We start from the raw sequence: 26,969 nt of genomic DNA on the forward strand, positions 1-26,969 counted from the left end.
ATATTTTCTGGTGTCTAAATGTTTGCAGATGTCATTGTGATCTGTAGCGAGAACAGGGAACAGGTGGGGGAGAAACTAGAGATGTGGAGGTATGCCCTGGAAAGAAGAGAACATCAGTTGCGGAAATATATGTGTGAATGAGAGGGATCCAAGTGCAAGAGTGATGCTACAAGGAGAAGCGATAAAGAAGGTGGAGGATTTTAAGTACTTAGGGTCAACTCTCCAGAGTAATGGAGAGTGTGGAAAAGAGGTGAAGAAGCGTGCCCAGGCTGGCTGGAATGGCTGGAGAAAAACGTCAGGTGTGATGTGTGATAGAAGGGTTTCAGCTAGGATGAAAGGAAAAGTATATAAAACAGTGGTGAGACCAGCCATGATGTTTGGACTTCAGACAGTGCCACTGAAGAAAAGATAGGAAGCAGAGGTGGAGGTAGCAGAGGTGAAGATGCTGAGGTTTACTTTGGGAGTGACCAGGTTGAATAGGATCAGGAATGAGTACATTCGAGGGACAACTCATATTAGAGGCTTTGGAGACAAAGTCAGAGAGGCCAGACTTCGTTGGTTTGGACATGTCCAGAGGAGACAGAGTGACTATATCGGGAGAAGGATGCTAAGCATTGAACTACCAGGCAGGAGACCGAAAGGAAGACCAAAGAGGAGGTTTATGGATGTTGTCAAAGAGGACATGAAGGTAGCTGGTGTGAGAGAAGAGGATGCACAAAACTGGGTTAGATGGAGGACACCGATTCGCTGTGGTGAGCCCTGAAGGGAAAAGCCGAAATGAAAAGAAGATTTTCTGGTGTCTAAGGCGCAGACAAAATCCTTCATTTTCTTCAAAAGATGATCCTGCACCTTATGGACAGGTGTGCCTTATAACTGGAGTATAATTGAGCCACAACAGGTCTCACAACTACTGTCAGCAGCTACCGACTCTCTCATACAAATAGTGCGTAACCCAAGGCTCTACAGTGGCGCCCTATAATCTGGTGTGCCTTATATTTGGAAAACGTTTATATATTTATATATTATATTTGAAAAACTTTTGTTCATTCTTTCAATGTGCGCCTTATAGTCCGGTGTGCCTTATATATGGAAAAATATTCAAATTCCACTATTCATAGGGGTGTCTTATACTCCGGTGCACATTATACACTGGAAAATACAGTAGTCTAACATGGCGCCAAGACTGAGAAATGGCATGTAAAAATTGAGGAAATGTCCGCAATGTTGTCAGTTACATTCTCTTCTGCTGTACTTCTGTGTCTGCAATTCTACTGAGACATTAATCTGAATAGTTGATAAAAAGGCATTTGTGAGTGAACATTATGAACTGGGGTACTTCCTGCCTCATAAATTGCTATCGGTATAGTGATTGAATCGTGAGATTTATTTATTCATGTATTAATTAATTAATGTATTATTTGTTTGTTTGTTTTTAATTCAGACTGGAGAGACTTCAGCGGATTTTAAACAAAGTTCAGATGGAGTCAGTAAGATATGATGAGCAATTCATCCACCTTGAGACTTTACTACAGACGGTGAGTCCCAAGGCCATACGTTGAAAAGGTCTCATTGACATAACATTTCCGAATGCCCCATTCGACATAATGTCAATTGAGATTGACATTGAAATTGTGTTGTTCTTTTAGGACATCCGTCTCCTTAATGCGGGAAAACCGGCTCAGCACACAGCAGAAATTGATCGTGAACTGGACAGAACCGACAACATTATTCGCCTTCTCTTCAATGATGTCCAAACGCTCAAGGATGGGCGCCACCCACAGGCTGAACAGATGTACCGCAGGTGCGTGCTACATGAGCTCCACTCATTCCGTTGACTAGAAAGACACATGCCAATCATTTGATAGCCATCAAGTAAAATCTATGATCCACTTCCTGTACAGGATCTACAACCTACACGAGCGCCTCGTAAACTTGCGCAGCGATTACAACCTTCGCCTGAAGTCTTCTCAGATTGCCTTGACCCAAACGTCTCAGAAGACTACCATGAAGACACGGCCAGAATTGGATGACGTGACATTGCGCTATGTCCAAGATCTTCTTTCTTGGGTAGAAGAGAACCAACAACGTATTGACGGGGCTGAGTGGGGTTCAGATTTGCCATCTGTGGAGTCACAGCTGGGCAGCCACAGAGGCCTGCACCAGACAGTGGAAGATTTCAGGTCAAAGATTGAACGTGCAAAGGCTGACGAGGTACACATTTAATCCATCGTTTTTTTTTTTTTTTGTTTTTTTTTTAAGTTGTCTCATTTAGAAGATCCTTCAGTCAATATTTGTCATCTCTGCTGCTTTTCAGAACCAGCTATCCCCAACCAGCAAAGGCACATATCGAGAGTACTTGGGTAAACTGGACCTTCAGTATGGAAAACTCCTGGTAAATATGCAAACAAACTGATTTCATGTCTCCCAACTAGTCCAAGAATCAAACATTATTTGGTAAACAAGCAGATTCATGATTGTGTTTTTCGAATATTCTTGCTCCTCTCAGAACTCATCAAAGTCCCGCTTACGTAACTTGGATTCACTGCACGCATTTGTCAGCGCAGCAACCAAGGAGCTCATGTGGTTAAATGAGAAAGAGGAGGAGGAGGTCAACTATGACTGGAGTGACCGAAACACCAACATGGCAGCAAAAAAAGACAACTACTCGGTGTGTTTCTCAAGTAGAAGGCCTTTTATGGTCTTTCATTCACCTTTTGCTATTAATATTTTGAAGAATGTTTGTATAATGAACATTTTCTTATTTTCATTTTTTTGAATGTTCCATTTTAATCTTACCCTTCAGGCTCTAATGCGAGAGTTAGAGCACAGGGAGAAAAAAGTAAATGATATCCAGACTGCAGGAGATAAATACATCAAGGATGGCCATCCTGGCAAGAAGACGGTGGAGGTGATGATAACAAATTTGTTTTGACAGCGATATTGGCAAAAATACATTTTTGATTCATCGTCACTTTGCCATCGTCACACATGTTTTCTCTCTGCCAGGCTTTCACGGGTGCCCTGCAGACTCAATGGAGCTGGATTCTTCAACTATGTTGTTGTATTGAAGCTCATCTTAAGGAGAACACAGCTTACTACCAGGTATCTTATGATTTCACAATGACTTCAAATGGTCAGTCATTTTTGTTGACTGAGTTTGCAGCGCTGTTCCTGAAACAAAACGGTGAATGCTAAATATTACTGTATGTTAACATATACTTGTATATAACTATACTTTTCACCAGAGATATCCATCCATCTATTTTCCGTACCGCTTATTCCTCATTAGGGTCGCGGGGGGGCTGGAGCCTATCTTGCCAGCTAATGGCAGGGCACACAAAGTCCTACAACAGGCACTCTCACACTCACACCTAGGGACAATTTGGGGTGGTCAATCTGCCTGCCTGCTTTTGGAGTGTGGGAGGAAACCGGAGGACCCGGAGAAAACCCACGCGGGCCCGGGGAGAACATGCAAACTCCACACAGGGAGGCAGAACCGAGACGCGAACCGGTGACCACTGCACTGTGAAGCCGATGTGCTAACCACTCGACTACCGAGCCGCCTCACCAGAGATATAGCGACATGAAAGTCTCCGAAGTCTTTCCGATTACAAATGTTGATTTTTTTTTTTTTTTTTTTTGGGGGGGGCTTTTTCCTACTTCTATTATGAGTGTTTGTGTGTGTGTGTGTGTGTGTGTGTGTGTGTGTGTGTGTGTGTGTGTGTGTGTGTGTGTGTGTGTGTGTGTGTGTGATTGGTGTATGTGTGCATTATATGTCATGAAACTATGGCTCTAGATTAGGGGTATCAAACTAATGTTTTTCCTGCGGTCCATATTGTAGTTATGGTTTCCTCTCGAGGGCCGTAAAGAATTTGGCGATTCATAGAATGTTTCATCTCCTCCACATCTAACATACAGAACATACGGCAAATTAATGAATAACTAGTTATCAAATCTGAAGTCAAGAAAAATGACTGTTATTGTGGTTTACATACGATGATTTGAAATTTTGGTTCGGACTTTATCGAGCATAATAACAAACTGATGTGGCGAGCCAGATTTGACTTTGACTTTGTTGTAGATGCCATGATGACTTATCTGCCATGATGAGAATGTAATGATTTTCATTTAAATTAACTGAAAGAACTGGATGTCATCTACTTAAAACAGATAATTTTACAGTGTGCAGGAATATCAATTGTACAGTTATTATTTAAATATGTAGTTAATATGTAAAAATAAACTTGTGATAGGGTAATTAGGCATATAAGCTTGCCTTTGAAAATGGCAAGAGTATCACATATATATATTACATTTTTCAATAAGTGGGTGGAATGCCACCCTGCAGCTTGGCAACTGATCTTTTAGATGTTTGAAATATCTATTCATCCGTCCATCTATTTTCTAAATTCTAAATGTGTATCCTCAGAATGGTTGCAGTGGCATACTTGAGCCTATTTTAGCAGTCCGCCATGAACTGTTTGCCAGCCAATCACAGGGCACACAGAGATGAATAATCTCACACTCACACCTTGGGGCAATTTACAGTGTTCCATTAACCTGACATGCATGGTTTTGGAATGTGGGAGAACATGCAAACTCCACACAGGAAGGCCTGAATCAAACTCTGCACTTCTGCACTGTAAGGCAAACATGCTAACCAGTCGATCACCATTTTGCCTGTTTGAAAAAATTCCTGCAGTATCATAAATATTTTCATTTTATTTTGTTATCATAGCAACCTGTTCCCACTCACAATTCGGGATATTAGGACATGTGAGAACTGTTACCACCAAAATAGAAATACGCAAGGGCACAATGTTGATTCACTTATGACTTATTTCACATACACTGAGTTAAGATGCTTTCTGTTTTTCTGGCAACATTTTGACCTCAACAGAGCCATCAGATAATGGCTGGATAATGACTTAATCAAGTTAAATATTTGTGTCCTCCCTATGACAGTTCTTTGCTGATGTTAAAGAGGCTCAGGACAAGATGAAAAAAATGCAGGACACGATGAATAAAAAATACAATTGTGATCGTTCTACCACAGCCACACGCCTGGAAGATCTGCTGCAGGATACTGTGGTAAGCATAATTGCTTCCACATATTTTACATGTGGTCTCATTGTCCTCTGGTTGTAACCTAGTTTGTTTCTGTGTCAACAGGAGGAGCGAGAACAGTTGAATGAATTCAAGACGCTTGTGAATGGCCTCAACAAGAGGGCTCGTTCCATCATTCAGCTGAAACCACGTAACCCCACCACATCCATCAAAGGCAAACTGCCCATTCAGGCTGTCTGTGACTTCAAGCAACAAGAGGTGCGGATTACTTGTAGTACGCAAAATGATGACGTGGAAAATCACCATAGAGCCACAATAGAATTGAATTCTGCATTCCTTTCCAGATTACTGTTCATAAAGGAGATGAGTGTGCACTCCTTAACAACTCCCAGCCTTTCAAATGGAAGGTCCTGAGTCGCTCCGGACATGAGGCAACTGTGCCTTCTGTTTGCTTCCTGGTTCCACCAGTCAACAAGGATGCCATGGACAGTGTGTCCAGGTGAGAAAGCAAAATATACATCTAGTTTCAAAGAACATCCTCAGAAGTCACGGTATATGTGCAGTCATGTAACAATAGATGTTGCCTATCTCCTACGCCCAGTCTGGATACAGGTCATCAGCAGATGGTGTCCATGTGGCAGACGTTGTATATCAACATGAAGAGTCTGCTGTCGTGGCAGTACCTGATGAGAGACTTTACACAAATTCGCTCCTGGAACATCACAACGGTATGTGGCGACTCGTTTCTTATTCAATGCTTCTTTGGTTTTATCTTCCCGCTCATCTTTAATTTCATTTCATCGTTTGATTTGTGTAATTTACAATGAAACATCAATGAAATTAAAAAAAAAATTCTGATGTTGGAGTGATGTGTACTCGAGACTTGCGGGCAATGTGGGATCGGTTCCGATTCAGCCGCAGTGTGGATGCGGGTGTGAATGTTTCTAACCTGCCCTCCATATGTGCCCTGCAGCTAACGGGACATCAGTTCAGGGTGTCCCGTTAGCCCGTAGTCAGCTGGAATAAGCTCCAGCACTCCCACAACCCTGTACTCAATAAGTGGTGTTTTGGATGGATGGATAAAATTAAATTTCATTTTTAAATTGCATTTTATCATTAGTAGTTGTGGAATTTTATGAGCCTAAAGTTTGTAGTTTTTTTTTAACTTTGCGAACCCAGAATTCCCATAAAAGACATCATTTCAATTAAAATACTGCTCACAAAGAAAATGTTCTTCATAATCATACCACGTCCTACCCTTGTTTTCCTCTGTCATTCACAGTTAAAGTCAATGAAACCAGATGAATACAGACAAATGATGAGGAACCTTGAGCTCCACTACCAAGACTTTATGCGTGACAGCCAAGACTCGCAGCTCTTTGGCCCTGATGACCGCCTACACATCGAGGGAGACTACACAAAGGTCACCCAGCACTTTGACGGTCTGCTTCGCTCTCTGGAGAAAGGTAAAAAGGCCTTATGATGTCTGTCTTTGACGAAGGGGAAAAAAGGTATTTGTCAACTGCGTAGAGCATACATGTTATGTTCTTAATTCATATTCCAGGGCGAATCGTTATTAGGCTCAAAGGTAAGTGATTGAAGTCATGCACAAGCTTCCAAGTTTTAGAATAGTCATGGCGATGTTTTTGTGAGGGTAGATGTAGATCAGCGGTCCCCAACATTTTTTTGCCCCACGGACTGGTTTCATGTCAGACAATATTTTCGAGGACTTGAAGGTATATGGGATAAATACAACAAAATAATATGATATGACCTGTGTTATAACAGCGGTATTTTCAGAACATTACAAACACTGTTCATGACACAAGGAACATCTGATCTAGCTGCAAGAGCGGTCACTGTGGTAACGTTTACACATGCCTTCAAAATAAGATACATCGCAAATAAAACGTGCATGAAAAATGTCCAAATATTGTATAGAATAGCCTCGCTGTGTGGGCCTTTCCCCCTTCCCAAAGACACTTTACAAGAAACATTTTTTTAATTCATTTGGTCGCTCTTTGGGTTTTATTTTTGTGGTAATCTATCACGTGACTGAGAGGCGCCCTCTTCCCCTACATCAAGAGTGGCATGCTATAGACACGGATATTAGAATTATTTTTTTTCGAAATAAAATGTCTTTCAGATGACTAAAACGGAATGATCAAATGACTAAATGATCAAATGACTAAAATGGAAGTAATGTAAGTCAGTGATTTTGTGTTTCTGTACACCTTGGCACCAAATGACCCACAGCCCGGGGGTTGGGAACTGCTGATGTAAATGATTGACTGCATGGTGTTTTCCACTGCCACATCTGCAAAAAGTACACAATCTCTAATTCTGCGTTCATCAAATGAAATCGCTTCACCTCTCTTGGCACTGAATGGAAATAAACCAAACAATTTGTAGTCTCGTGAGATACGGGAAATGTTTCAATATTTTAAGGTACTTGACAGGTGAGTGTATACACCGTGAACACAAATTGCATGTGCTCTTATTCTCAGTTAACAAGCGATTTTAGCTGAATGCCGTGTTTTATTATGACACATAATGACATTTAAACTCTTATCTATAGGTCACCAAAATGAGTCTCTGTGTAAGAACTATATCTCGGAACTCAAGGACCTGCGACTGCGAATTGAAGACTGTGAAGCCCAGACTGTGGCTCGAATCCGCAAACCAATGGAAAAAGAACCTCTGAAAGAGTGTGTCCAGATGAATGTAAACCAGCAGGTACGCTGCACTCTTTTGCTTCGTTCACACAAAGTTCCCGCAAGATGATCATCATATCCTCTTAAGAGCATGAATAGATGCAACATTCACCTGTGACCTTAATAGTGAATGTGGGAAAGTGGAATGTTGCTACGGCCATTCAAATGGTTGCCATGATCATCATTTACCGTCATCGTCAAGTTTGTTGTGACGTAATGAGTGCTGGAATCTGATTCTACCTAAGAAGGCAGAAAACTCCTCATTCACATCAGTCACTCTGGAAACAGAACAATGACATACACTTTGCATTGTTCAATTGAACTGAACTCATAGCACTTTAACAGCAGCTCTTACAAAGTGCATTGCCATTAACCATACAATAGATGAATAGTTTCATTTTTGAAGTAGCTGAGAGAGAAAAGCTAAATTTCAGTCTCCACTGAGCAGCAGGAGGGCATCAGGATGACCAAATTGTAGTCTCGGAATCACACCGCAAACATCAGTCTTGTTTGTGACAAGCCAAGTTCGAAAGCAAGCAAATACGTAAATGTGGTTTTGTCACAGTTAATAGTTTGTCCTCTGCGAAGTAGCACAAACACAAAATGATTTTGTCAATTGTCATGTCCAATTTATTCTTCTTGCTTTCTTCGTTAGACTTTAATTGAGCACTTCATCCCCTCTGAGATGTATTTGACTCCATGGTTGTGGCTCCTCCATTGTCGAATCATTGACAAGTGGCAAATATGCAATCAACTCAGTTTAAAAAAAAAGTGCTAGAAACGTGCCGCCAAATGGCGAAGCAATAAACTGTGATACTACATGGCAAAGAATGTTAGCCAAAAAAACGAGAAAATGATCCACAACGGGTTAGCGTGACATTAAATGAACATTAAATTACAAAAATGGGTGTTGTTAAAGGCGCTTCTAAATTGAATGTGTTATTATTTATTATTATAAAAGACACAAATAAAAGAGAATATTATCTTTAGATTAGATGCCTCTGAAATGTCCATCTCAGAGGCATCTCCTTTGTCTCCTATCTCCCCAGGAGAATTTGTTTTCTTTCTTGACCAAAAACTGTTTGCTTGTTTTTTTTTTTCGTTTTTTTCGTTTGTTTTTTTTACAGAAAATGCAGGTACAGCTTGAGGGTCTCAAGAAGGACCTTGATAAGGTGTCAGTGAAGGCACAAGAAATCTTGAAGTCCCCACAGGAGTCTGCCTCCTCTCCTGTTCTGCGTTCTGAGCTAGACCTTACCGTACAGAAGATGGATCACACCTACATGCTGTCTTCCATCTATCTTGAGAAGTGAGAGAGTCAAAAAATTGTACACAGTACATTGAAACTCCCCTACAACAAAAACTACATGGGTGAAAATACTCAATCGTGTGAAAAAAATCTTCATGCATTTGAGCCATACTCACTTTTCTGCTCCCCTATCAATGACAGAGTCGGGTAATACGTTTTCTCTTCCCTAGCCTCAAAACAAAATTCACTATAAAGAAAACAAGCCTTCTGCAAAAGTCTAATCCAGCCTCAGTCTACAGCGACTCCTACTGCTGAGCTCGGAAACGGCAACAGCAAACGCCACACTGGTTTACACATGCACACTAGTCCAAGAAATATCAGTTATTGTTAGTGTGACAATCACAAATGCTGCATTGCTAAAATGGCTACAAAACTGACATTTGCAGTCAAATGAGTGAAGAAAATAAAAGCTTTGATGCCTGATGATAGGATAAACGGAATAATAATGAGAGACGAAGGAAGCAAAGTAAGACATTAAGCATGACATTGATGTAAGTGATTGTGAATGCTGATCGTAAATTCAGCAGTGTCTTTCCTTTTTTTCCTACATTGGCCAAATGAAGTGTGTGTTTACATCTGACATAAAATTTGCTCTCATGAATGGTACCATGTTGCGAAAGATTTCTGCCTGCAAACATGATTTCATTGTAGAGGAGTTTCACTGTATAAAGGCAAAAAGAGCGAATATTTTGGCTTCCAGTGTGCTTTCTACCTCACTGTCCTCTTGTACCAGGCTCAAGAATGTGGAAATGGTCATTCGTAATAGCCAGGGGGCTGAGGGTGTACTCAAACAGTATGAGGACTGCTTGCGTGAAGTCCACACCGTGCCCAGTGACATCCAGGCCGTTGAGACATACCGTACCAAACTTAAGGTAATAAGCAAATATGAAAACATTATTCATTCTAGATAAGATATAAATGACAGAGGGGGGGAGCCCTTTAACACATTCTTCGCAACATGTGTATGCCTTCACCAAAGCTATTTAGACAAGGTGCACTTTGATCATTTAGCTTAATCGTAGCAAATTTATTTTTTACTCATATCCCTGTCATTTAATTGATTTGCTTTGAAAAATACAGAAAATGCGAGCTGAAGCTGAGGCTGAACAGCCGGTGTTTGAGTCCCTTGAAGAAGAACTAAAGAAAGCCTCTGCCGTAAGCGACAGAATGAGTCGTGTCCACAGCGAGCGTGATGCTGAGCTAGACCACTACCGGCAGCTCCAGTCTAGCATTCAGGACCGGTGGAAGGCCGTGTTCACACAAATTGACCTTCGTCAGAGAGAGCTTGAGCAGCTTGGCCGGCAGTTGGGTTACTACCGTGACAGCTATGATTGGCTAATCACTTGGATAGCCGACGCCAAGCAAAGGCAAGAAAGGATACAGACTGTTCCCATCACTGACACCAAGACGCTGAAAGAGCAACTCTCCCTGGAAAAGGTTCATAATGTACTTTGTTTTTACAAGGAGCCTGATGCAATGTCTTGAGAACATGTAAGGTCAACTACATTTTATCCTGCTTTCCAAAACAGAAGCTTCTGGAGGAGATTGAGAAGAACAAAGAAAAAGTTGACGAGTGTCAAAAATATGCGAAAGCATACATTGACACAATCAAGGTGGGCATTGGAAAACCCTTGGATTATAAAATTTAAATTTTATCTCTCTTGTTTTGTCAACGTAAATACCAGAAAATAAGCAGCTTTGAGGTAGATAATGCATGTTTTAGTGTACCACAACAGTTAATATGTGGCTCCCATGATCAAGCTACCGATGGAATCAGAGTCTGATGCCATACGTAGATTTGTCTGATGATCAGACGAATCTGATGGAGCGCTAAATGGCACCATCTTACTTGTTCTGGCATCTTACTTTTGACCTTCTTGGAGGGAAAGTACAATATAGAGTACAATAAAACATCCACCAGCATAAAATGTACTTCTTTTTCCCCGCTTTGTTTGTGACACACTGAAAAACCATGGTTTATACTTCTCCATACCAATCAACGCTGTTGTCTATCAGGTACCGTAAAAGGATAGCGGATGGACAACACAGCGCAAAATACTGGATGTAATCAACTTTTGTCATGCGCAGCAAGTCTACTCCTGCAGCATAGCGAGCGATGCTACCCCTGTTTCGTTCTCATGTCCCCTTTTACATCAGTGCTCCCCGCAAACTATCATTTACTCTGGAGTACATTTTTAAACCACCCTCTCAGCAGTCTCAAATTTGCTCCGATTTAAGCTGTTTTTAGGGGCTACATTGGTGTAACTTTGTACGTGTGAATGCTCTATGGGGGCCTTAATAGTGCTATACTGGAGTAAAAGTTACTGTGTGAACACCTCTTGAGTTTTGGAGTGACAGGTCGATAGGCAGTGGATGGATCTTATTTAGCACACCATTTCACTTCTCAGACAGCCGGCCTCTCATAGCGTGTTGGAACATTGGAGGCATCTACTTCTGTGACTTCACCTAACCTGAACATTTTTAACCTGATATTTCACAATATTTACTGTTGCATCATAAATGCAAGTCTATCTATCCATTCAACTATGGTCTATATATTTTTGTCCCCTCAAAGGACTATGAACTCCAGTTGGTTGCCTATAAAGCTCAAGTCGAGCCTCATGCTTCTCCATTAAAGAAAACCAAACTGGATTCTGCATCTGATAACATCATTCAGGAGGTATGGTTCATCACATCCACTTATTCAACAGTATCTTACTAAAAACAATTCCTAACTCATCCAACTCTTTTTCCACATCCAGTATGTAACACTGAGGACGCGATATAGTGAACTGATGACTTTGACCAGTCAGTACATCAAGTTCATCACTGATGCACAGCAACGCCTGGAGAATGAGGAGGTGCGTCACTCCAAGCCAAAACAAACAAAAAATGAGCAAGATCTTAACCAACAAACTAATCAACCGAAGACGCAATATTTTTATTCTTCCAACACTTGCGCATGCTACAATCATACATCACTCAGAAACACATTCACGCACACACACCCACACACCATGGTTATATAGTATTTGATTGAAAGAACACTCCTCATTTTTAAGTCCAGAACAAAGTCTAACGACATTGAATTATGTGGGGGTTCAAACTGAAATGAAGGAAGTTTTTAGTCTATCCATATATATTTGGTTATTTTTTTTGGGTGAAATTTACAATGTCTTCAGTTTATTGAGTGTTCCATTTGTCAGGTTTCTTTCACGTCAGTTCAGTTATAACTTGCGCCACTTTTACAAAGTTGAAATCTATTTCCTACTATCCTGTGTGCCCTGTGCCAAATTCACACGTTTGGGTTTTTAACATTCTTTTCTTACCCTAATGGTGTGTGTTTGTTTGCCTCTCTAAACTGCTTGCCATTGGTTTGTCCTGATGAATGCTTGAACTTGTTTGAGCATTAAAGAGGTAAATATTTATTGGTGAATGTTCTTTTGTGTGTATTCTATTTTATTTTATTGCACTTTTTTTACAATACATAACATAAATTCCACATCTCTGGTGACTGGTGAAAATTAACTACATTATTTCAGTTATAGTAGTTAAAAGGTTGCATGTCATGAACTCATTATTAATGTGACCTAATTGAACAGTCAATGAGACAATTGTGAGGAAACCTCAAAACTAAAATGTGTACGTAGTTTATACTTCATACAACGGCACACAAAGCTCACTTTGCTTCAAGGAATATCGATACGAATTATATTAAATGGAGGGGCTTTTCTACGAAGTGGTGTCCAGACTAAAATTGAACATTTCTGAAGGCGTTTCTCTTTGCCTTTGCCTTGTTTCAGTTTATTGCGGGGGGTTTATAGTGATTTAAAGAACCCGGAATTTAAAAATTAGGTCGAACAACAAACTGTGTGTGTGTGTGTGTGTGTGTGTGTGTGTGTGTGTGTGTGTGTGTGTGTGTGTGTGTGTGTGTGTGTGTGTGTGTGTGTGTGTGTGTGTGTGTGTGTGCGTGTGTGAGTGCCTGCGTTCCTGCCTGCGTACTTGTATGACTGTGTATGTATGATTTCATGTGATAGATACATGTCTATGGAGTAAACGACATTGAAGTACATTTTACAACTTCACTACTCAATAATACCCACAAATGTATGTTTCTGATATTAATATGTTCTAGAAATCTAATTTGCAATAATTTTAAGAGTAGTAGTTGCATTGCCTGCATGTAATGTGCCTTTTGTGTCCGTGAAAAATGTCCACGCCATCCATTAACTCATAACATCATCATTTTCACTAAGTTGCTTTGCCATGAATTAATTGCAATGCATCGTGAATTTTTAAATGTATTTTGCATATGACATTGGTCTCCGATTTGTTCTGTTCGCCAACTTTTAACATTAACATTGCACTGGTAGTACATTACATTTCATTGCTCTTATTCCAATGTGTTTATGTTGTGATTACTATTGTAATTACAACAGTAAACCCACACGGTTTGGAGCCATGGTTGCAATGGTTACCTTACACATGTCATGCTTAATTATAATCTTCTCTTTACCATTTGCTCCCACTAATGCAGAAAGCTGCAAAGAAACTCAAAGCAGAAGAACAGAAAAAAATGGCAGAGATGCAGGCTGAGTTAGACAAACAGAAGCAGTTAGCAGAAGCACACGCAAAGGCCATTGCCAAGGCAGAAAAAGAGGCGCAGGAGTTGAAACTCAAAATGCAGGAAGAAGTTAGCAGGAGAGAAATTGCCGCTGTAGATGCAGAAAAGCAAAGGCACAATGTCCAACTGAAACTTCATGAGCTAAAAAATCTTTCAGAGCAACAGATCAAAGACAAAGCTCAGCAAGTGGATGATGCTGTTCAAAGCAGAATAAAGATTGAAGAGGAAATACGCCTTGTTAGAATCCAACTTGAGACAACGGTCAAACAAAAGACAACAGCTGAATCAGAGCTAAAGCAACTTCGTGATAGAGCAGCTGAGGCTGAGAAACTGAGGAAGGCTGCACAGGAAGAAGCTGAAAAGCTACGCAAACAAGTCCATGAAGAGACCCAGAAAAAGCGTAAGGCAGAGGAGGAACTGAAATTAAAATTTGATGCAGAAAAGGAAGCATCAAGACAAAAGCAAAGAGCCCTGGATGACCTTGAAATGCTCAAAAAGCAGGCAGAAGAGGCAGAAAGGCAAGTGAAGCAGGCAGAAATAGAAAAGGAAAGACAGATCAAGGTTGCTCATGAAGCGGCACAGAAGAGTGCCGCCATTGAGCTCCAGAGCAAACACTTGTCCTATGTAGAAAAGACCTCAAAGTTGGAAGAATCTCTCAAACAGGAGCATGGTGCTGTCCTTCAACTGCAACAAGAAGCATTGCGCCTCAAGAAACAACACGAAGATGCGGAATTTGCTCGGGAAGAGGCGGAAAGGGAACTTGAGAAATGGAGGCAAAAAGCTAACGAGGCCCTCCGTCTAAGGCTTCAGGCTGAGGAAGAGGCCCACAAAAAGAATCTTGCACAAGAAGAAGCTGAGAAACAGAAGGATGAGGCAGAGCGTGAGGCCAAGAAAAGAGCCAAAGCTGAAGACTCAGCCCTAAAGCAGAGAGACATGGCTGAACAAGAACTTGAAAGGCAGAGGAAGATGGCCGAGAGCACGGCACAGCAAAAGCTGACTGCAGAACATGAGCTGATTCGTCTCAGGGCAGACTTTGACAACGCTGAGCAACAACGGTCCCTGCTAGAAGATGAACTTTACCGTCTGAAGAATGAGGTTATTGCAGCTCAACAGCAAAGGAAACAACTGGAGGATGAACTTGCCAAAGTGAGGAGTGAAATGGACGTACTCCTTCAGCTTAAGTCAAAGGCAGAAAAGGAGACCATGTCAAACACGGAAAAGAGCAAACAGCTTCTTGAGGCAGAGGCCGCCAAAATGAGGGACCTGGCAGACGAGGCAGGCAAGCTAAGAGCCATTGCAGAGGAGGCTAAGCATCAAAGGCAAGTTGCTGAGGAAGAAGCAGCTCGCCAGAGAGCAGAGGCTGAGAGGATTCTCAAAGAGAAGCTTGCTGCCATCAGCGATGCCACCCGTTTGAAGACAGAGGCTGAAATTGCCCTGAAAGAAAAAGAAGCAGAAAATGAGAGACTGCGACGACAAGCTGAAGATGAGGCTTACCAAAGGAAAGCACTAGAAGACCAAGCCAATCAACACAAACAAGCAATTGAGGAAAAGATAATCCTACTGAAAAAATCATCGGAAGCCGAAATGGATCGGCAAAGAGCGATCGTGGATGACACACTCAAACAAAGGCGAGTTGTGGAAGAAGAGATCAGAATCCTGAAGGTGAACTTTGAGAAAGCCTCATCTGGAAAACTAGATCTGGAACTCGAGTTAAATAAGCTGAAAAATATTGCAGAGGAAACACAGCAAAGCAGGCTGCGGGCTGAGGAGGAAGCCGAAAAACTCAGAAGGCTCGCCCTTGAGGAGGAAAGGAAGAGAAGGGAAGCAGAGGAGAAAGTCAAGAAGATCACTGCTGCAGAAGAAGAGGCAGCTCGGCAACGCATGGCGGCCCTGGATGAACTTGAGCGTTTGAAGAAGAAGGCAGAAGAAGCCAGGAAGCAGAAAGATGAGGCTGATGAAGAAGCAGAAAAACAGGTTGTGGCAGCTCAACAAGCCGCCCTGAAATGCAGTGCTGCGGAACAGCAAGCGCAGAGTGTTCTTGCTCAACAGAAGGAGGACAGTATCATGCAGAAGAAGCTCAAGGAAGAGTATGAGAAAGCCAAAATGCTTGCCAAAGCCGCCGAGGCTGCAAAAGAAAAGGCGGAAAGGGAAGCTGCATTGCTCCGTCAGCAAGCGGAGGAAGCTGAGCGGCAAAAAGCGGCCGCTGAATTGGAAGCCACACACCAGGCCAAAGCCCAGGAAGATGCTGAGAGACTGCGGAAGGAAGCTGAATTAGAAGCGGCTAAACTTGCCCAAGCTGAAGCTGCAGCCTTGAAGCAGAAGCAACAAGCGGATGCTGAAATGTCGAAACACAAAAAACTGGCAGAGCAAACATTAAAGCAGAAGTTCCTCGTCGAACAGGAGCTCACGAAGGTGAAACTTCAGCTTAGTGAAACTGACAATCAAAAGTCTCTCCTTGATGACGAGCTGCAACGCTTAAAGGACGAGGTCGACGATGCTATGGGTCAAAAAGCGCAGGTTGAAGATGAACTGATGAAAGTCAAAATTCAGATGGAAGAGCTGCTCAAGCTTAAAATGAAAATCGAGGAGGAAAATCAGCGCCTGATCAAGAAAGACAAAGACAACACTCGAAAATTCCTTGCGGACGAAGCGGAAAACATGAAAAAGCTTGCAGAGGATGCTGCAAGGCTTAGCGTAGAAGCTCAAGAGGCAGCTCGCTTGAGGCAGATTGCTGAAGACGACCTGAATCAGCAGCGAGCTCTTGCAGACAAAATGCTCAAAGAGAAGATGCAGGCCATTCAGGAAGCATCGAAATTTAGAGCAGAGGCAGAGATGCTCCAAAGACAGAAGGACTTGGCTCAAGAGCAAGCGCAAAAGCTGCTTGAGGACAAACAGCTCATGCAGCAACGTCTTGAAGAGGAAACCGAGGAATATCAGAAATCCCTTGAAGCAGAACGAAAAAGGCAATTGGAGATCAGAGCAGAGGCAGAAAAACTCAAACTCCAAGTTTCTCAGCTGAGCGAAGCCCAGGCCAAGGCAGAAGAGGCAGCAAAGCAATTTAAGAAACAAGCTGATGCCATCGCATCCCGTCTTCATGAAACGGAAATTGCCACCAAAGAAAAAATGGTTGTTGTTCAAAAATTAGAAGTTGAGAGACAAAATAACAGCAAAGAAGCCGGCGATTTACGCAAAGCCATTGCAGCGCTTGAGCACGAGAAGGCTAGACTGAAAAAAGAAGCTGAAGAACTTCAAAATATGTCTAAAGAGGTATTGTGTTAAAAATGGCATAACAAAACAGTTTATGCCATTGTCAACACTTCTCTGAAAACTAACAGTGTTTTTCTTCCAATTTTCCCGATTCCTTTTGTTTGATTGAACTAACCTTATGGCTTTGATTTTTAGGTTCACTTTAAACTTTTTTTTTTTCAGTGCTCTGTGCTCATGTACATCCCTCCCCTAATGCTTCATGCCATGCACCAATTTTTCGGGTGCACTTCATTTGTTTGCTTTGAGAGAAAATACAATAAAAATGGAAAAAGTATATCCTAATTAGGTAACTCAACAAGAATGTGAAAATTAATAGTGTACCAATTTCGTGGGGAGAAAAAAAACAAAACTGCTGTCATCGAAGTTGACAATAGTTATAGTGTGCATATTGACAATGCAATAAAACAAAATCCGCTACTTAGTTGCATTGCGTATCTGAAAACTGAAATTTATGTTAACCCGAATAAAATCACTTACTTCGCAGCAGGCTAAACAGTGCAAGATTCGAGTCTATACTGTACTCATATGTGAGATGTTGGTTTCGTCAAGTTGCAAAACAAGTTGTTTGATCAACATTCCAAATTCATTCATGACAACAAAATTAATCCACACAATTAATGAACAAAGGTATCACGCATCAGCAGACTGCACTGTATGGTGGTTGGTGTGGTGTATTGTAACAGACTGGTGTGAAGAAGATATTTGCTGCCCAGCTCAAACTGGTACTGACTTGGTTGTTTTTCTTCCCCCTGACAGATGGCTGATGCACAACAGAAACAAATTGAGCATGAGAAGACAATGCTCAAGCAAACATTCCTTACAGAAAAGGAAATGATGTTGAAGAAGGAGAAGTTCATTGAGGATGAGAAAAAGAGATTAGAGAGCCAATTTGAAGAGGAGATTAAAAAGGCACAAGCTCTAAAAGATGAACAAGAACGGCAAAGACTGAAGATGGAGGAAGAGAAGAAGAAATTGCAAGCCACCATGAATGCAGCTCTTACAAAACAGAAAGAGGCCGAAAAGGAGATGATAAACAAGCAAAAACAAATGCAAGAACTGGAAAGGAAGAGACTGGAGCAGGAAAGAATCCTGGAAGAAGAGAACCAGAAACTGCGGGAGAAACTGCAGCAGATGGAGACAGCAAACAAAGACTCTATTCAAACTGTCAAAGTTCCTATTACTATGGTTGGCAATGTTCTTAATGGGCAAAATGCTTGTGACACAGTAGATAACATGGGGAAGAAAGCTGACCCCTTAGCTTTTGATGGTATTCGTGAAAAAGTACCAGCAAGCAGACTGTACGACTTAGGTCTACTACCAAAGAAAGATTTTGAAAAGCTCAAAAATGGTAAAGCTACTGTTCAAGACCTTGGTGAGACCGAAAACCTCAAAACCATTCTTAAAGGAAAGAACACCATTGCTGGTATTTTGACATCATCTAATAAAATGATGTCAATCTATAAAGCATCCCAAGAGAAGAAGATTACACCAGGCACAGCCATGGTACTTCTTGAAGCCCAGGCTGCGACTGGTTACATGCTAGATCCCATTAATCATAAGAAGCTTTCTGTTAATGAGGCTGTCAGGGAAGGATTAATTGGACCAGAGCTGCATAATAAAATGCTTTTAGCTGAGAGGGCTGTGACTGGTTACAAAGATCCATACACTGGGGGCAAAATATCTGTCTTTGAATCCATGAAAAAGGGCCTGATAGAACATGATCACGCTATCAGAGTCCTTGAGGCTCAGATTGCAACAGGTGGCATCGTTGATCCTGTCAATAGTCACCGTGTACCCAATGAAGTGGCCTATAAACAGGGACTTTATGATCCAGAAATGAACAAGACTATGGAAAACCCTTCAGATGACACAAGAGGTTACTTTGATCCCAGCACCCAGGAACCATTGACATATTCTGAATTAATGATGAGATGTTCACCTGACCCCAAAACTGGCTTGCTTCTTTTGAAAATCACAGATAAAGCTGCCCAATGCTCTAGTATGTACACAGAGGAAGAGACCAAGGATGTGTTCAGTAAAACCACGGTGTCTGTTCCATTTGGAAGATTTAAGGGAAAAAATGTCACCATTTGGGAAATAATAAATTCTGAGTACTTCACAGAAGACCAAAAGAAAGATCTTCTCCGTCAGTACAAAACAGGCAAAATCACAATAGAAAAAATCATTAGGATTGTCATCACAATGGCAGAAGAGAAAGAAAAGACGAATGAAATAAACTTCAGTGGTCTTCGAGCACCGGTTCCTGCAACTGAGCTTCTAGAATCCAAAATTATTGATAAAGACCTTTACAACAAATTGCAAAAGGGGAATAAGACTGTCAAAGAGGTCTCTGAAATGGAGCCTGTCCACAGAGCGCTGAAGGGCACAAATTGCATTTCAGGTATAATTATTGAGTCAACAAAGGAGCCAATGTCTTTCTATAAGGCAATGAAGGAGAACATAGTGAGACCTGGACTTGCCTTAAATATGCTTGAAGCCCAAGCAGGAACAGGCTTTGTGGTTGACCCGATTGAAAACCGGAGGTACACCGTTGATGAAGCTGTAAAAGCAGGTGTTGTTGGTCCTGAACTGCATGAAAAACTCCTAAGTGCGGAGAGAGCAGTCACCGGTTACAAAGATCCATATACCGGAAAGACGGTGTCTCTGTTTCAAGCAATGAAAAAAGATCTAATTCCAAAAGAGCAAGGAATCAGACTGCTGGATGCACAAATGACCACCGGAGGCATCATTGATCCAGTCAACAGCCACCGTGTTCCCCATGATGTTGCCTGCAAGCGAAATTATTTTGATGATGAAATGAAACGCAGTCTAAGCCAACCAACCGATGAAGTCAAATGTTTCTATGACCCCAATGAAAAAGAAAATGCGACATACGCGCAACTCTTCCAGAGATGTTTAACTGACAAGAAGACTGGTCTGCAGCTTTTCTTTCTCACCAATGAGGCCATCAAAGCAAAGGAGGAGCCAACACTTACCGATGCCCAGACCAAAGAGGCGATGACTCAAGAGACCATTGAACTTGACTGCGGTCCATTCAAGGGCAGGAAAATTACCATTTGGGAACTTATCAACTCTGACTATCTAACTGAGGCGCAAAGACTTGACCTGATCAAACAATTTCGATCTGGAAAGATAACACTTGAAAAGTTACTCAAGATTGTCATCACATTCATAGAGAAAGGGGAGGCAAAGAAACAGGAACAGCTAATGTTCAAGGGTCTCAGATTACCTGTTCCAGCAGGTTGTCTTTACGAGTCCAAAATAATTGACAAAACAACGCTTGATCTTCTTCAGCATGGCAAAACAACGCCTAAAAAAGTCAGTGAGAATCCCAGTGTGAAAAAATACCTCTGGGGCTCAGATAGCATTTCTGGCATCTTCTTAGAACCAACCAAAGAGAAATTGAGCATTTATCAGGCTATGAAGAAAAACCTCATCAGACACAACACAGGGCTTTCCCTTCTGGAGGTTCAGGCAGCCACGGGCTTCATGGTAGATCTTTTGAAAAAACAATTTTTGACAGTAGATGAAGCCGTAAAATCCGGCCTTGTAGGCCCAGAGCTCCATGAAAAATTGCTCTCTGCAGAAAAGGCTGTCACAGGATATAAAGATCCATTTACAGGTGCGAAAATAGGCCTATTTGAAGCGATGCAAAAGGATCTCATTTTGAAAGACCAAGCCATGCCATTGCTTGAGGCACAAATGGTCACTGGAGGAATAATTGACCCAGTGAACAGTCTTCGTGTCCCAATGGACATTGCTTTTGAAAAGAACATTTTTAGTCAGGAAATGGCGAACACACTCTATCAACCATCTGATGAAAACAAGGTTTTCACTGACCCAGAAACTGATGAAAATGTAACATATAAGCAGCTTAAAGACAAGTGCAAAAGAGACCCAGATACAGGCATGTGCATCCTCCCGCTCTCAAAGCCTCAATCTCCTACAGTTGTGGAGAAGACATACCTCTTCACGGAGGAGCAAACGCAGAGTGACCTGGCCAGTACACAAATTGACATTCCGATTGAGGGTGTCACTGATAAACCCACAAACCTCTGGGATATCATGAACTCAAATTTGATCCCAGAACAACAGAGGCAGAAGCTTATCGATGGATATCGTTCTGGAAACATGACTAAAGAACGAATGATCATAATTATTATTGAAATCATGGAGCAGAGAGAGATTGTGCGAAATGAGAATCCTCTTTTATGTAAGACAATGAGGAGACAAGTTACTATTGAGGAGCTGCACAACGCTCGAATCATTGACTTGGAAATGTACAACCTTCTTAAACAAGGGAAAAGAGATATCCGTGACATAATGGAGATCAATAGTGTAAAACAGTATTTATATGGCACTGGCTGCGTCGCTGGTGTCCAAACTGACTCAAGCTCAAAGATTAGCATATATCAAGCCATGAACAGGGGATTTCTTGAACCTGAAATTGCCCTTAGTCTCTTGGAAGCACAGGCAGCGACAGGCTTAATTGTTGATCCAGTAAAAAATGAGACACTTACAGTTGATGAAGCTGTTCGTAAAGGAGTTGTAGGCCCCGAGATCCATGATAAACTACTTTCTGCTGAGAGAGCCGTTACAGGATACAAAGATCCATACAGTGGAAAGGTCATATCTCTTTTCCAGGCGATGAAAAAAGATCTTGTTCAAGAGGATTACGCTCTGAAAATGTTAGAGGCGCAGTCTGCCACAGGAGGAATTATTGATCCAGAATTTCAGTTCCATCTCCCCGCAGACATTGCGATGCAAAGAGGGTATATCAACAAGGATACCAATGAGAAACTGGCGGACGGTGTTAAAGGTTTCACTGACCCTGTCACTGATGAAAAGTTGTCATATGCACAGCTACTTAAGAGATGCAAGCTAGAAGGTGGATTGCGTCTCCTCTCTCTGGGAGACAAGAGACTGATGTTCAAGGGTCTCAGAAAACAAATCACAATTGAAGAACTTCTCCTTTCACAAATTATTGACCAGAAAACTGTTACTGAACTAAATGAAGGTCTAATTTCAGTAGAGGAGGTCAGCAGTAGGTTATCCAAGTACCTAGAGGGCACAAGCTGCATTGCAGGAGTATTCCTAGAGAGCACAAAAGAACGTCTCTCAGTTTACCAAGCAATGAAGAAGAACATGATCAGGCCAGGCACAGCCTTTGAACTGCTTGAGGCCCAGGCAGCCACAGGTTATGTTATTGACCCAATCAAAAACCTCAAGCTGACTGTTAATGAAGCAGTGAAAATGGGAATTGTTGGACCCGAATTCAAAGACAAACTTCTCTCTGCTGAGCGTGCAGTGACGGGGTACAGGGATCCATATACAGGCAAGACAATATCACTCTTCCAGGCCATGAAAAAGGGTCTCATCCTTAAAGATCATGGTATCCGTCTCTTGGAGGCTCAGATAGCCACCGGCGGAATAATTGACCCTGAGGAAAGTCATCGTTTGCCAGTTGAGATGGCATACGAGCGTGGCTTCTTTGATGAGGAAATGAATGAAATACTGACAGACCCATCTGATGACACCAAAGGTTTCTTTGATCCCAATACTGAAGAGAACTTAACGTACCTGCAACTCATGGAGAGATGCATTACTGATCCTGACACTGGCCTGGTTCTCCTTCTCCTTAAAGGAAAGAAGCGAGAGCGAAAGACTTCCTCAAAATCCTCAGTTCGTAAACGAAGAGTTGTTATTGTTGACCCAGACACAGGGAAAGAAATGACAGTGTACGAGGCCTACAGGAATGGACTCATTGACCGCCAGACCTACTTGGAGCTTGCTGAACAAGAGTGTGAATGGGAAGAAATCACAATGACATCTTCCGACAGCACAGTGAAATCCATTATTATTGACAGGAAGTCAGGCAGACAATATGATGTTGATGATGCACTCGCGCGTGGCCTCATTGACCAAAATTCTCTTGAAACATATCGTTCTGGAAACCTGTCCATCACAGAGTTTGCTGACATGCTTTCCGGAAACATGGGAGGCTTCCGATCTCGCTCCTCTTCTTTTGGTTCCACCACTTGCTCTGACTACTCCTCTCCTATGAGTCCAATACCTTCTATAAAACCACCTGCAGTCATATGGAATGATCCAACAGAGGAGACTGGCCCTATTGCCGGAATCCTGGACATAGACACATTGGAGAAGGTTTCAGTCACTGAGGCCATCCACAGAAACTTGGTAGACAACATCACTGGCCAAAGATTGTTGGAGGCCCAAGCCTGCACTGGAGGAATAATTGACCCTACAAGTGGGGAGAGATTTTCAGTCGCGGATGCTGCAGAAAAAGATCTTGTTGACAAAGTCATGGTTGATCGTCTTAATCTGGCTCAAAAAGCATTCAAGGGATTTGAAGACCCCAGAACTAAAGAAAGGATGTCTGCCTCCCAAGCTCTAAAGAAGGGCTGGTTGTATTATGAAGCTGGGCAACGATTCCTCGAGGTACAATATCTGACAGGTGGACTTGTTGAGCCTGATGTTGAGGGAAGGGTCTCACTGGATGAATCAATCAAGAAGGGTTCAATCGATGCCCGCACAGTGCAGAAACTAAGGGATGTCAATTCTTACTCAAGATACCTCACATGTCCAAAAACTAAACTTAAGATCTCTTTCAGAGATGCCATGGACAGAAGTATGGTTGAGGAAGGAACTGGTCTTAGGCTTCTGGAGGCCTCCTCACAGTCCAGCAAAGGCCTCTATAGTCCGTACAATGTCAGTGGCTCTGGATCTGCTTATGGGTCACGGTCAGGTTCAAGGACAGGTTCCCGATCAGGATCTAGGAGAGGCAGTATCGATGCAGGCTCTACCTTCAGCGTCAACTACTCATCCTCTTCCTTCACATCTTCCTCAACTGGTTATAGCCGCAAATTTTAATTGCCCACATATACAGTACCAGCCTCAAACAGCTTTATGAATTGGACTATTCAACATAGGAATCAATAGTAACCACTATATTTTATAAGTTCATTTATTTCAGGAGAAAAAATAGCAAAGAAATTATAATGTATTTATTTTGCCCGCCATGTGGTCAAACCAAGCTTGACTTGACAATTTATTTTGATATTAAGGAACCATGTTTCAAGGGTATTCCTATAAGTGCACAAACAAAACAAAGTATTGCCCCAAATATAAAGATTTTTTTTCCAACAACGCCTCATGGTCTAAATACAGCATGACATTTTTACTTTTTCAAAGTGGCTTCATAGCTCTTATTTTATAGCTAAAAATGTAAGAAGTTATGTATTTTGTTTTTCCTAACTAGTGCTGCTTGTTTGTCAAACTGAAATACTTTTCCAGTCTTCCGTGTTTTTATTTGAAATTCTTTTTTGACTCTACCAAATAAGATGGATAGCAACTTTTTTGACAAAATCTTATGTATTTATCTAACTCATACACGGATTCAAATGTTTGTATACTCCAAACAGATTTTGTGTTTTGTTGATTTGTTGATCTTAACTATGCATTGTGTAATCACAGTCTCAGACACTAAAATGAAAGACCCCTGTTGTATATATATATATATATATATATATATATATATATATATATATATATATATATATATATATATATATATATATATATATATATATATATACAGTACTTTCATATGATTATTTGTGATGCTTTGAATTTTATATAAATTGGACTTGGTTGCATGATTTTTGTTTGCTATTGTCTCTACCCATCTTGGGTTCTTCATAATCATTATTTCTTGCAAAGATTATGTCATACTTCATCCCACACATGATGTTAGTTTCGCCGTAAGTTATTTTCTTTTCCCATGCTTTCTTTTTATGTTTGTGTGTGTCCCTCAAATTAATTCAGTTTGTCACAGCTGCCAATGCACCATCATTTTGCTGCAAAATTCCATCACTTTAAACTACAATTACTTTTCTTGTATTTAAAAGCTCCCTTGGTCCCAAAGAATCCCTCCTTTGTGCACAGCTTCCCATTTGGCCCCAGTTTATGGCACCAACAAATTGGATGTATTTTTCAAACAGTATAAACATCACATCAAAGCACAGGTACAGTAAATTTCCAGAAATTGGTCATTTCAGTTTCATTCAGCTTGCGATGAAATGTTTAATTTCAGTTTGGCCAAATGTTCTTTTGTTTGAGTGAGTTTTTGTTTGTTTTTTTTTCGCCTTTGTAGCCTTGCCATCATTGTTTTGTATTTCACACTCAAAGTGAGCTGAGACAGACCTGACCTGACTTCTCCATCAAGGAATTTTAATTTCTGCCTTAAGCCTACCAAACATACAACTCTTCATCTCATAAAATGAGTTTTCTATTAAAAAAAAAAAAAAAAACATACATTTTGTGTTACACAAATCTTTAAAATCATTTTTGTTAAACGGCCTATATCATGCAAAATCAACTTTATTCAGCTTTTTGATATGTAAAGAGGCTCAGTAGCTGTCGTGTTTTCTTTCAATCACCCATCTCTGAGCATGTGTGTTTTCTAAGGACCAACACCACCCAATCGAACAAAATGATTGGTTCCTCAATCTTTGACTGAGCCACACCCATATAACCCCTCCAAACAAAACTCACATCCAAGTGTCGAACACCTGACAAGAGTGTCCAGGAAAGAGGCACTTTACTCGCCACCTGCACAGCCACATGGGCCTGCGTTTACTTTTGGATTAGAGAAATAGACACCAAAATAACTGAAATTTCTTAAGAAATTAGATTGCCCCTGTGTGAAAGGTAATATATATGTATAATAATATATATCTCATTTTGGTTGAGTGAGAAAAGTTTTAAAAAGCATGATATAGACCTTTTAAATAATTGATTTTGTTGAGCAAACATGATGTTCATTTTTCTTTTTTAGTTTCTCCAGGAATATTAGAGCAAATATGGATATTCATTTTCAACCATATAAAAACGGTAAGCTTTTGAAGAGATGTTGCTTTGTCTCGTGTTTGACTGCTGAATATTCCTGACATAAAAAATATGCAAATAAATATTTTGAGATGCCTTTTTGATATTTTATCTGAATGTGATCTAAATCCACTCATACCAACCTGCTCACTGTTATTGACACATATGTTTTGCATGATCTTTGCAATAACTGAACAAAATAATTGGAAAAGTTCCAAATGTAACTACTTTGGATGTTTGAATTGGTGTTTTAATTTAAATTATTGTAGGGTTTCTCAACTTGCATATTTAAATCCAAAGACAAAGAAAACACAGTTAGTGCAGCAATGAAACAGCTCATCAGCAATCTCTGAAGAAGCAAGATAATGCAGCAGGGAGAGATGAGGACCAACCCTCATCCATTCATTCATTTCTTTATTTTCCGGACCACTTAATCTTCACTATGGTAGCAGAGGGTGCTGGAGCCTATCCCAGCCGTCTTCGAGCAATAGGTCAGGGCAACCCTGAACTGGTAGCCAACCAATCGCAGGGCACACAGAGACAAACAACCATTCACAGTCACACCTAGGAACAATTTTGAGTGTTCAATGAGCCTTCCATGCATGTTTTTCAAATGTGGGAGGAAACCGGAGGACCCAGAGAACACGCAAACACCATACAGGAAGGCTGGAGCTAGAATTGAACACATGACCTCTACACTGTGAAGTCGATGTGCAAACCACGTGACCACTGGGCCTCGCAGTGGACTGTAGTTTAACTCATTCACTGCCATTCACAACATATACATACATATCAGTGACGTGCAGTCAGGGGAGGCAGCTGAGGCAGTCAGGGGAGGCAGGTGAGTCTGTGCCTCACCTGTCATCATGGAAATATCAAATGACAAAATGAATTAGTTATTTTAGTTACATTTATATTTATTTAGTGATTTGTACTTGAACGTTCTTTTCCATTTGACTACACCATTTTTGGATGTTTTTTTCAAAATCGCAGAATTTTCACATTTACCGTTCAAATACTAAGTGGAGACGAGCGGTGAGGCAGCAGCCGGCTGAGCCTCACC

General features: G+C 41.2%; 1 protein-coding gene across 6 annotated transcripts in view; it reads left to right on the forward strand.

The window, feature by feature from the left end:
• Window positions 1-26,003, forward strand: part of plecb (plectin b) — a 128,429-nt gene extending 102,426 nt beyond the window's left edge. For all 6 annotated transcript variants that reach the window (XM_088998231.1, XM_088998232.1, XM_088998226.1 and 3 more), the window contains exons 12-32: window positions 1,442-1,535; window positions 1,647-1,801; window positions 1,902-2,211; window positions 2,315-2,392; window positions 2,507-2,668; window positions 2,804-2,908; window positions 3,007-3,102; window positions 4,966-5,091; window positions 5,173-5,325; window positions 5,412-5,566; window positions 5,669-5,795; window positions 6,350-6,533; window positions 7,646-7,803; window positions 8,909-9,087; window positions 9,821-9,959; window positions 10,168-10,524; window positions 10,617-10,700; window positions 11,663-11,767; window positions 11,850-11,948; window positions 13,625-16,978; window positions 17,735-26,003. In XM_088998231.1, coding sequence (XP_088854357.1) covers window positions 1,442-1,535; window positions 1,647-1,801; window positions 1,902-2,211; window positions 2,315-2,392; window positions 2,507-2,668; window positions 2,804-2,908; window positions 3,007-3,102; window positions 4,966-5,091; window positions 5,173-5,325; window positions 5,412-5,566; window positions 5,669-5,795; window positions 6,350-6,533; window positions 7,646-7,803; window positions 8,909-9,087; window positions 9,821-9,959; window positions 10,168-10,524; window positions 10,617-10,700; window positions 11,663-11,767; window positions 11,850-11,948; window positions 13,625-16,978; window positions 17,735-23,890 — 12,376 coding nt within the window. In that variant the 3' untranslated portion in view covers window positions 23,891-26,003. The remainder of the gene's footprint in view (window positions 1-1,441; window positions 1,536-1,646; window positions 1,802-1,901; window positions 2,212-2,314; window positions 2,393-2,506; window positions 2,669-2,803; window positions 2,909-3,006; window positions 3,103-4,965; window positions 5,092-5,172; window positions 5,326-5,411; window positions 5,567-5,668; window positions 5,796-6,349; window positions 6,534-7,645; window positions 7,804-8,908; window positions 9,088-9,820; window positions 9,960-10,167; window positions 10,525-10,616; window positions 10,701-11,662; window positions 11,768-11,849; window positions 11,949-13,624; window positions 16,979-17,734) is intronic.
• The last annotated feature ends 966 nt before the right edge of the window (window positions 26,004-26,969 follow it).

The sequence above is a fragment of the Hippocampus bargibanti genome, linkage group LG06 (assembly GCF_051943395.1).
Source record: "Hippocampus bargibanti isolate YZ-2025 linkage group LG06, ASM5194339v1, whole genome shotgun sequence".
Lineage (NCBI taxonomy): Eukaryota > Metazoa > Chordata > Actinopteri > Syngnathiformes > Syngnathidae > Hippocampus > Hippocampus bargibanti.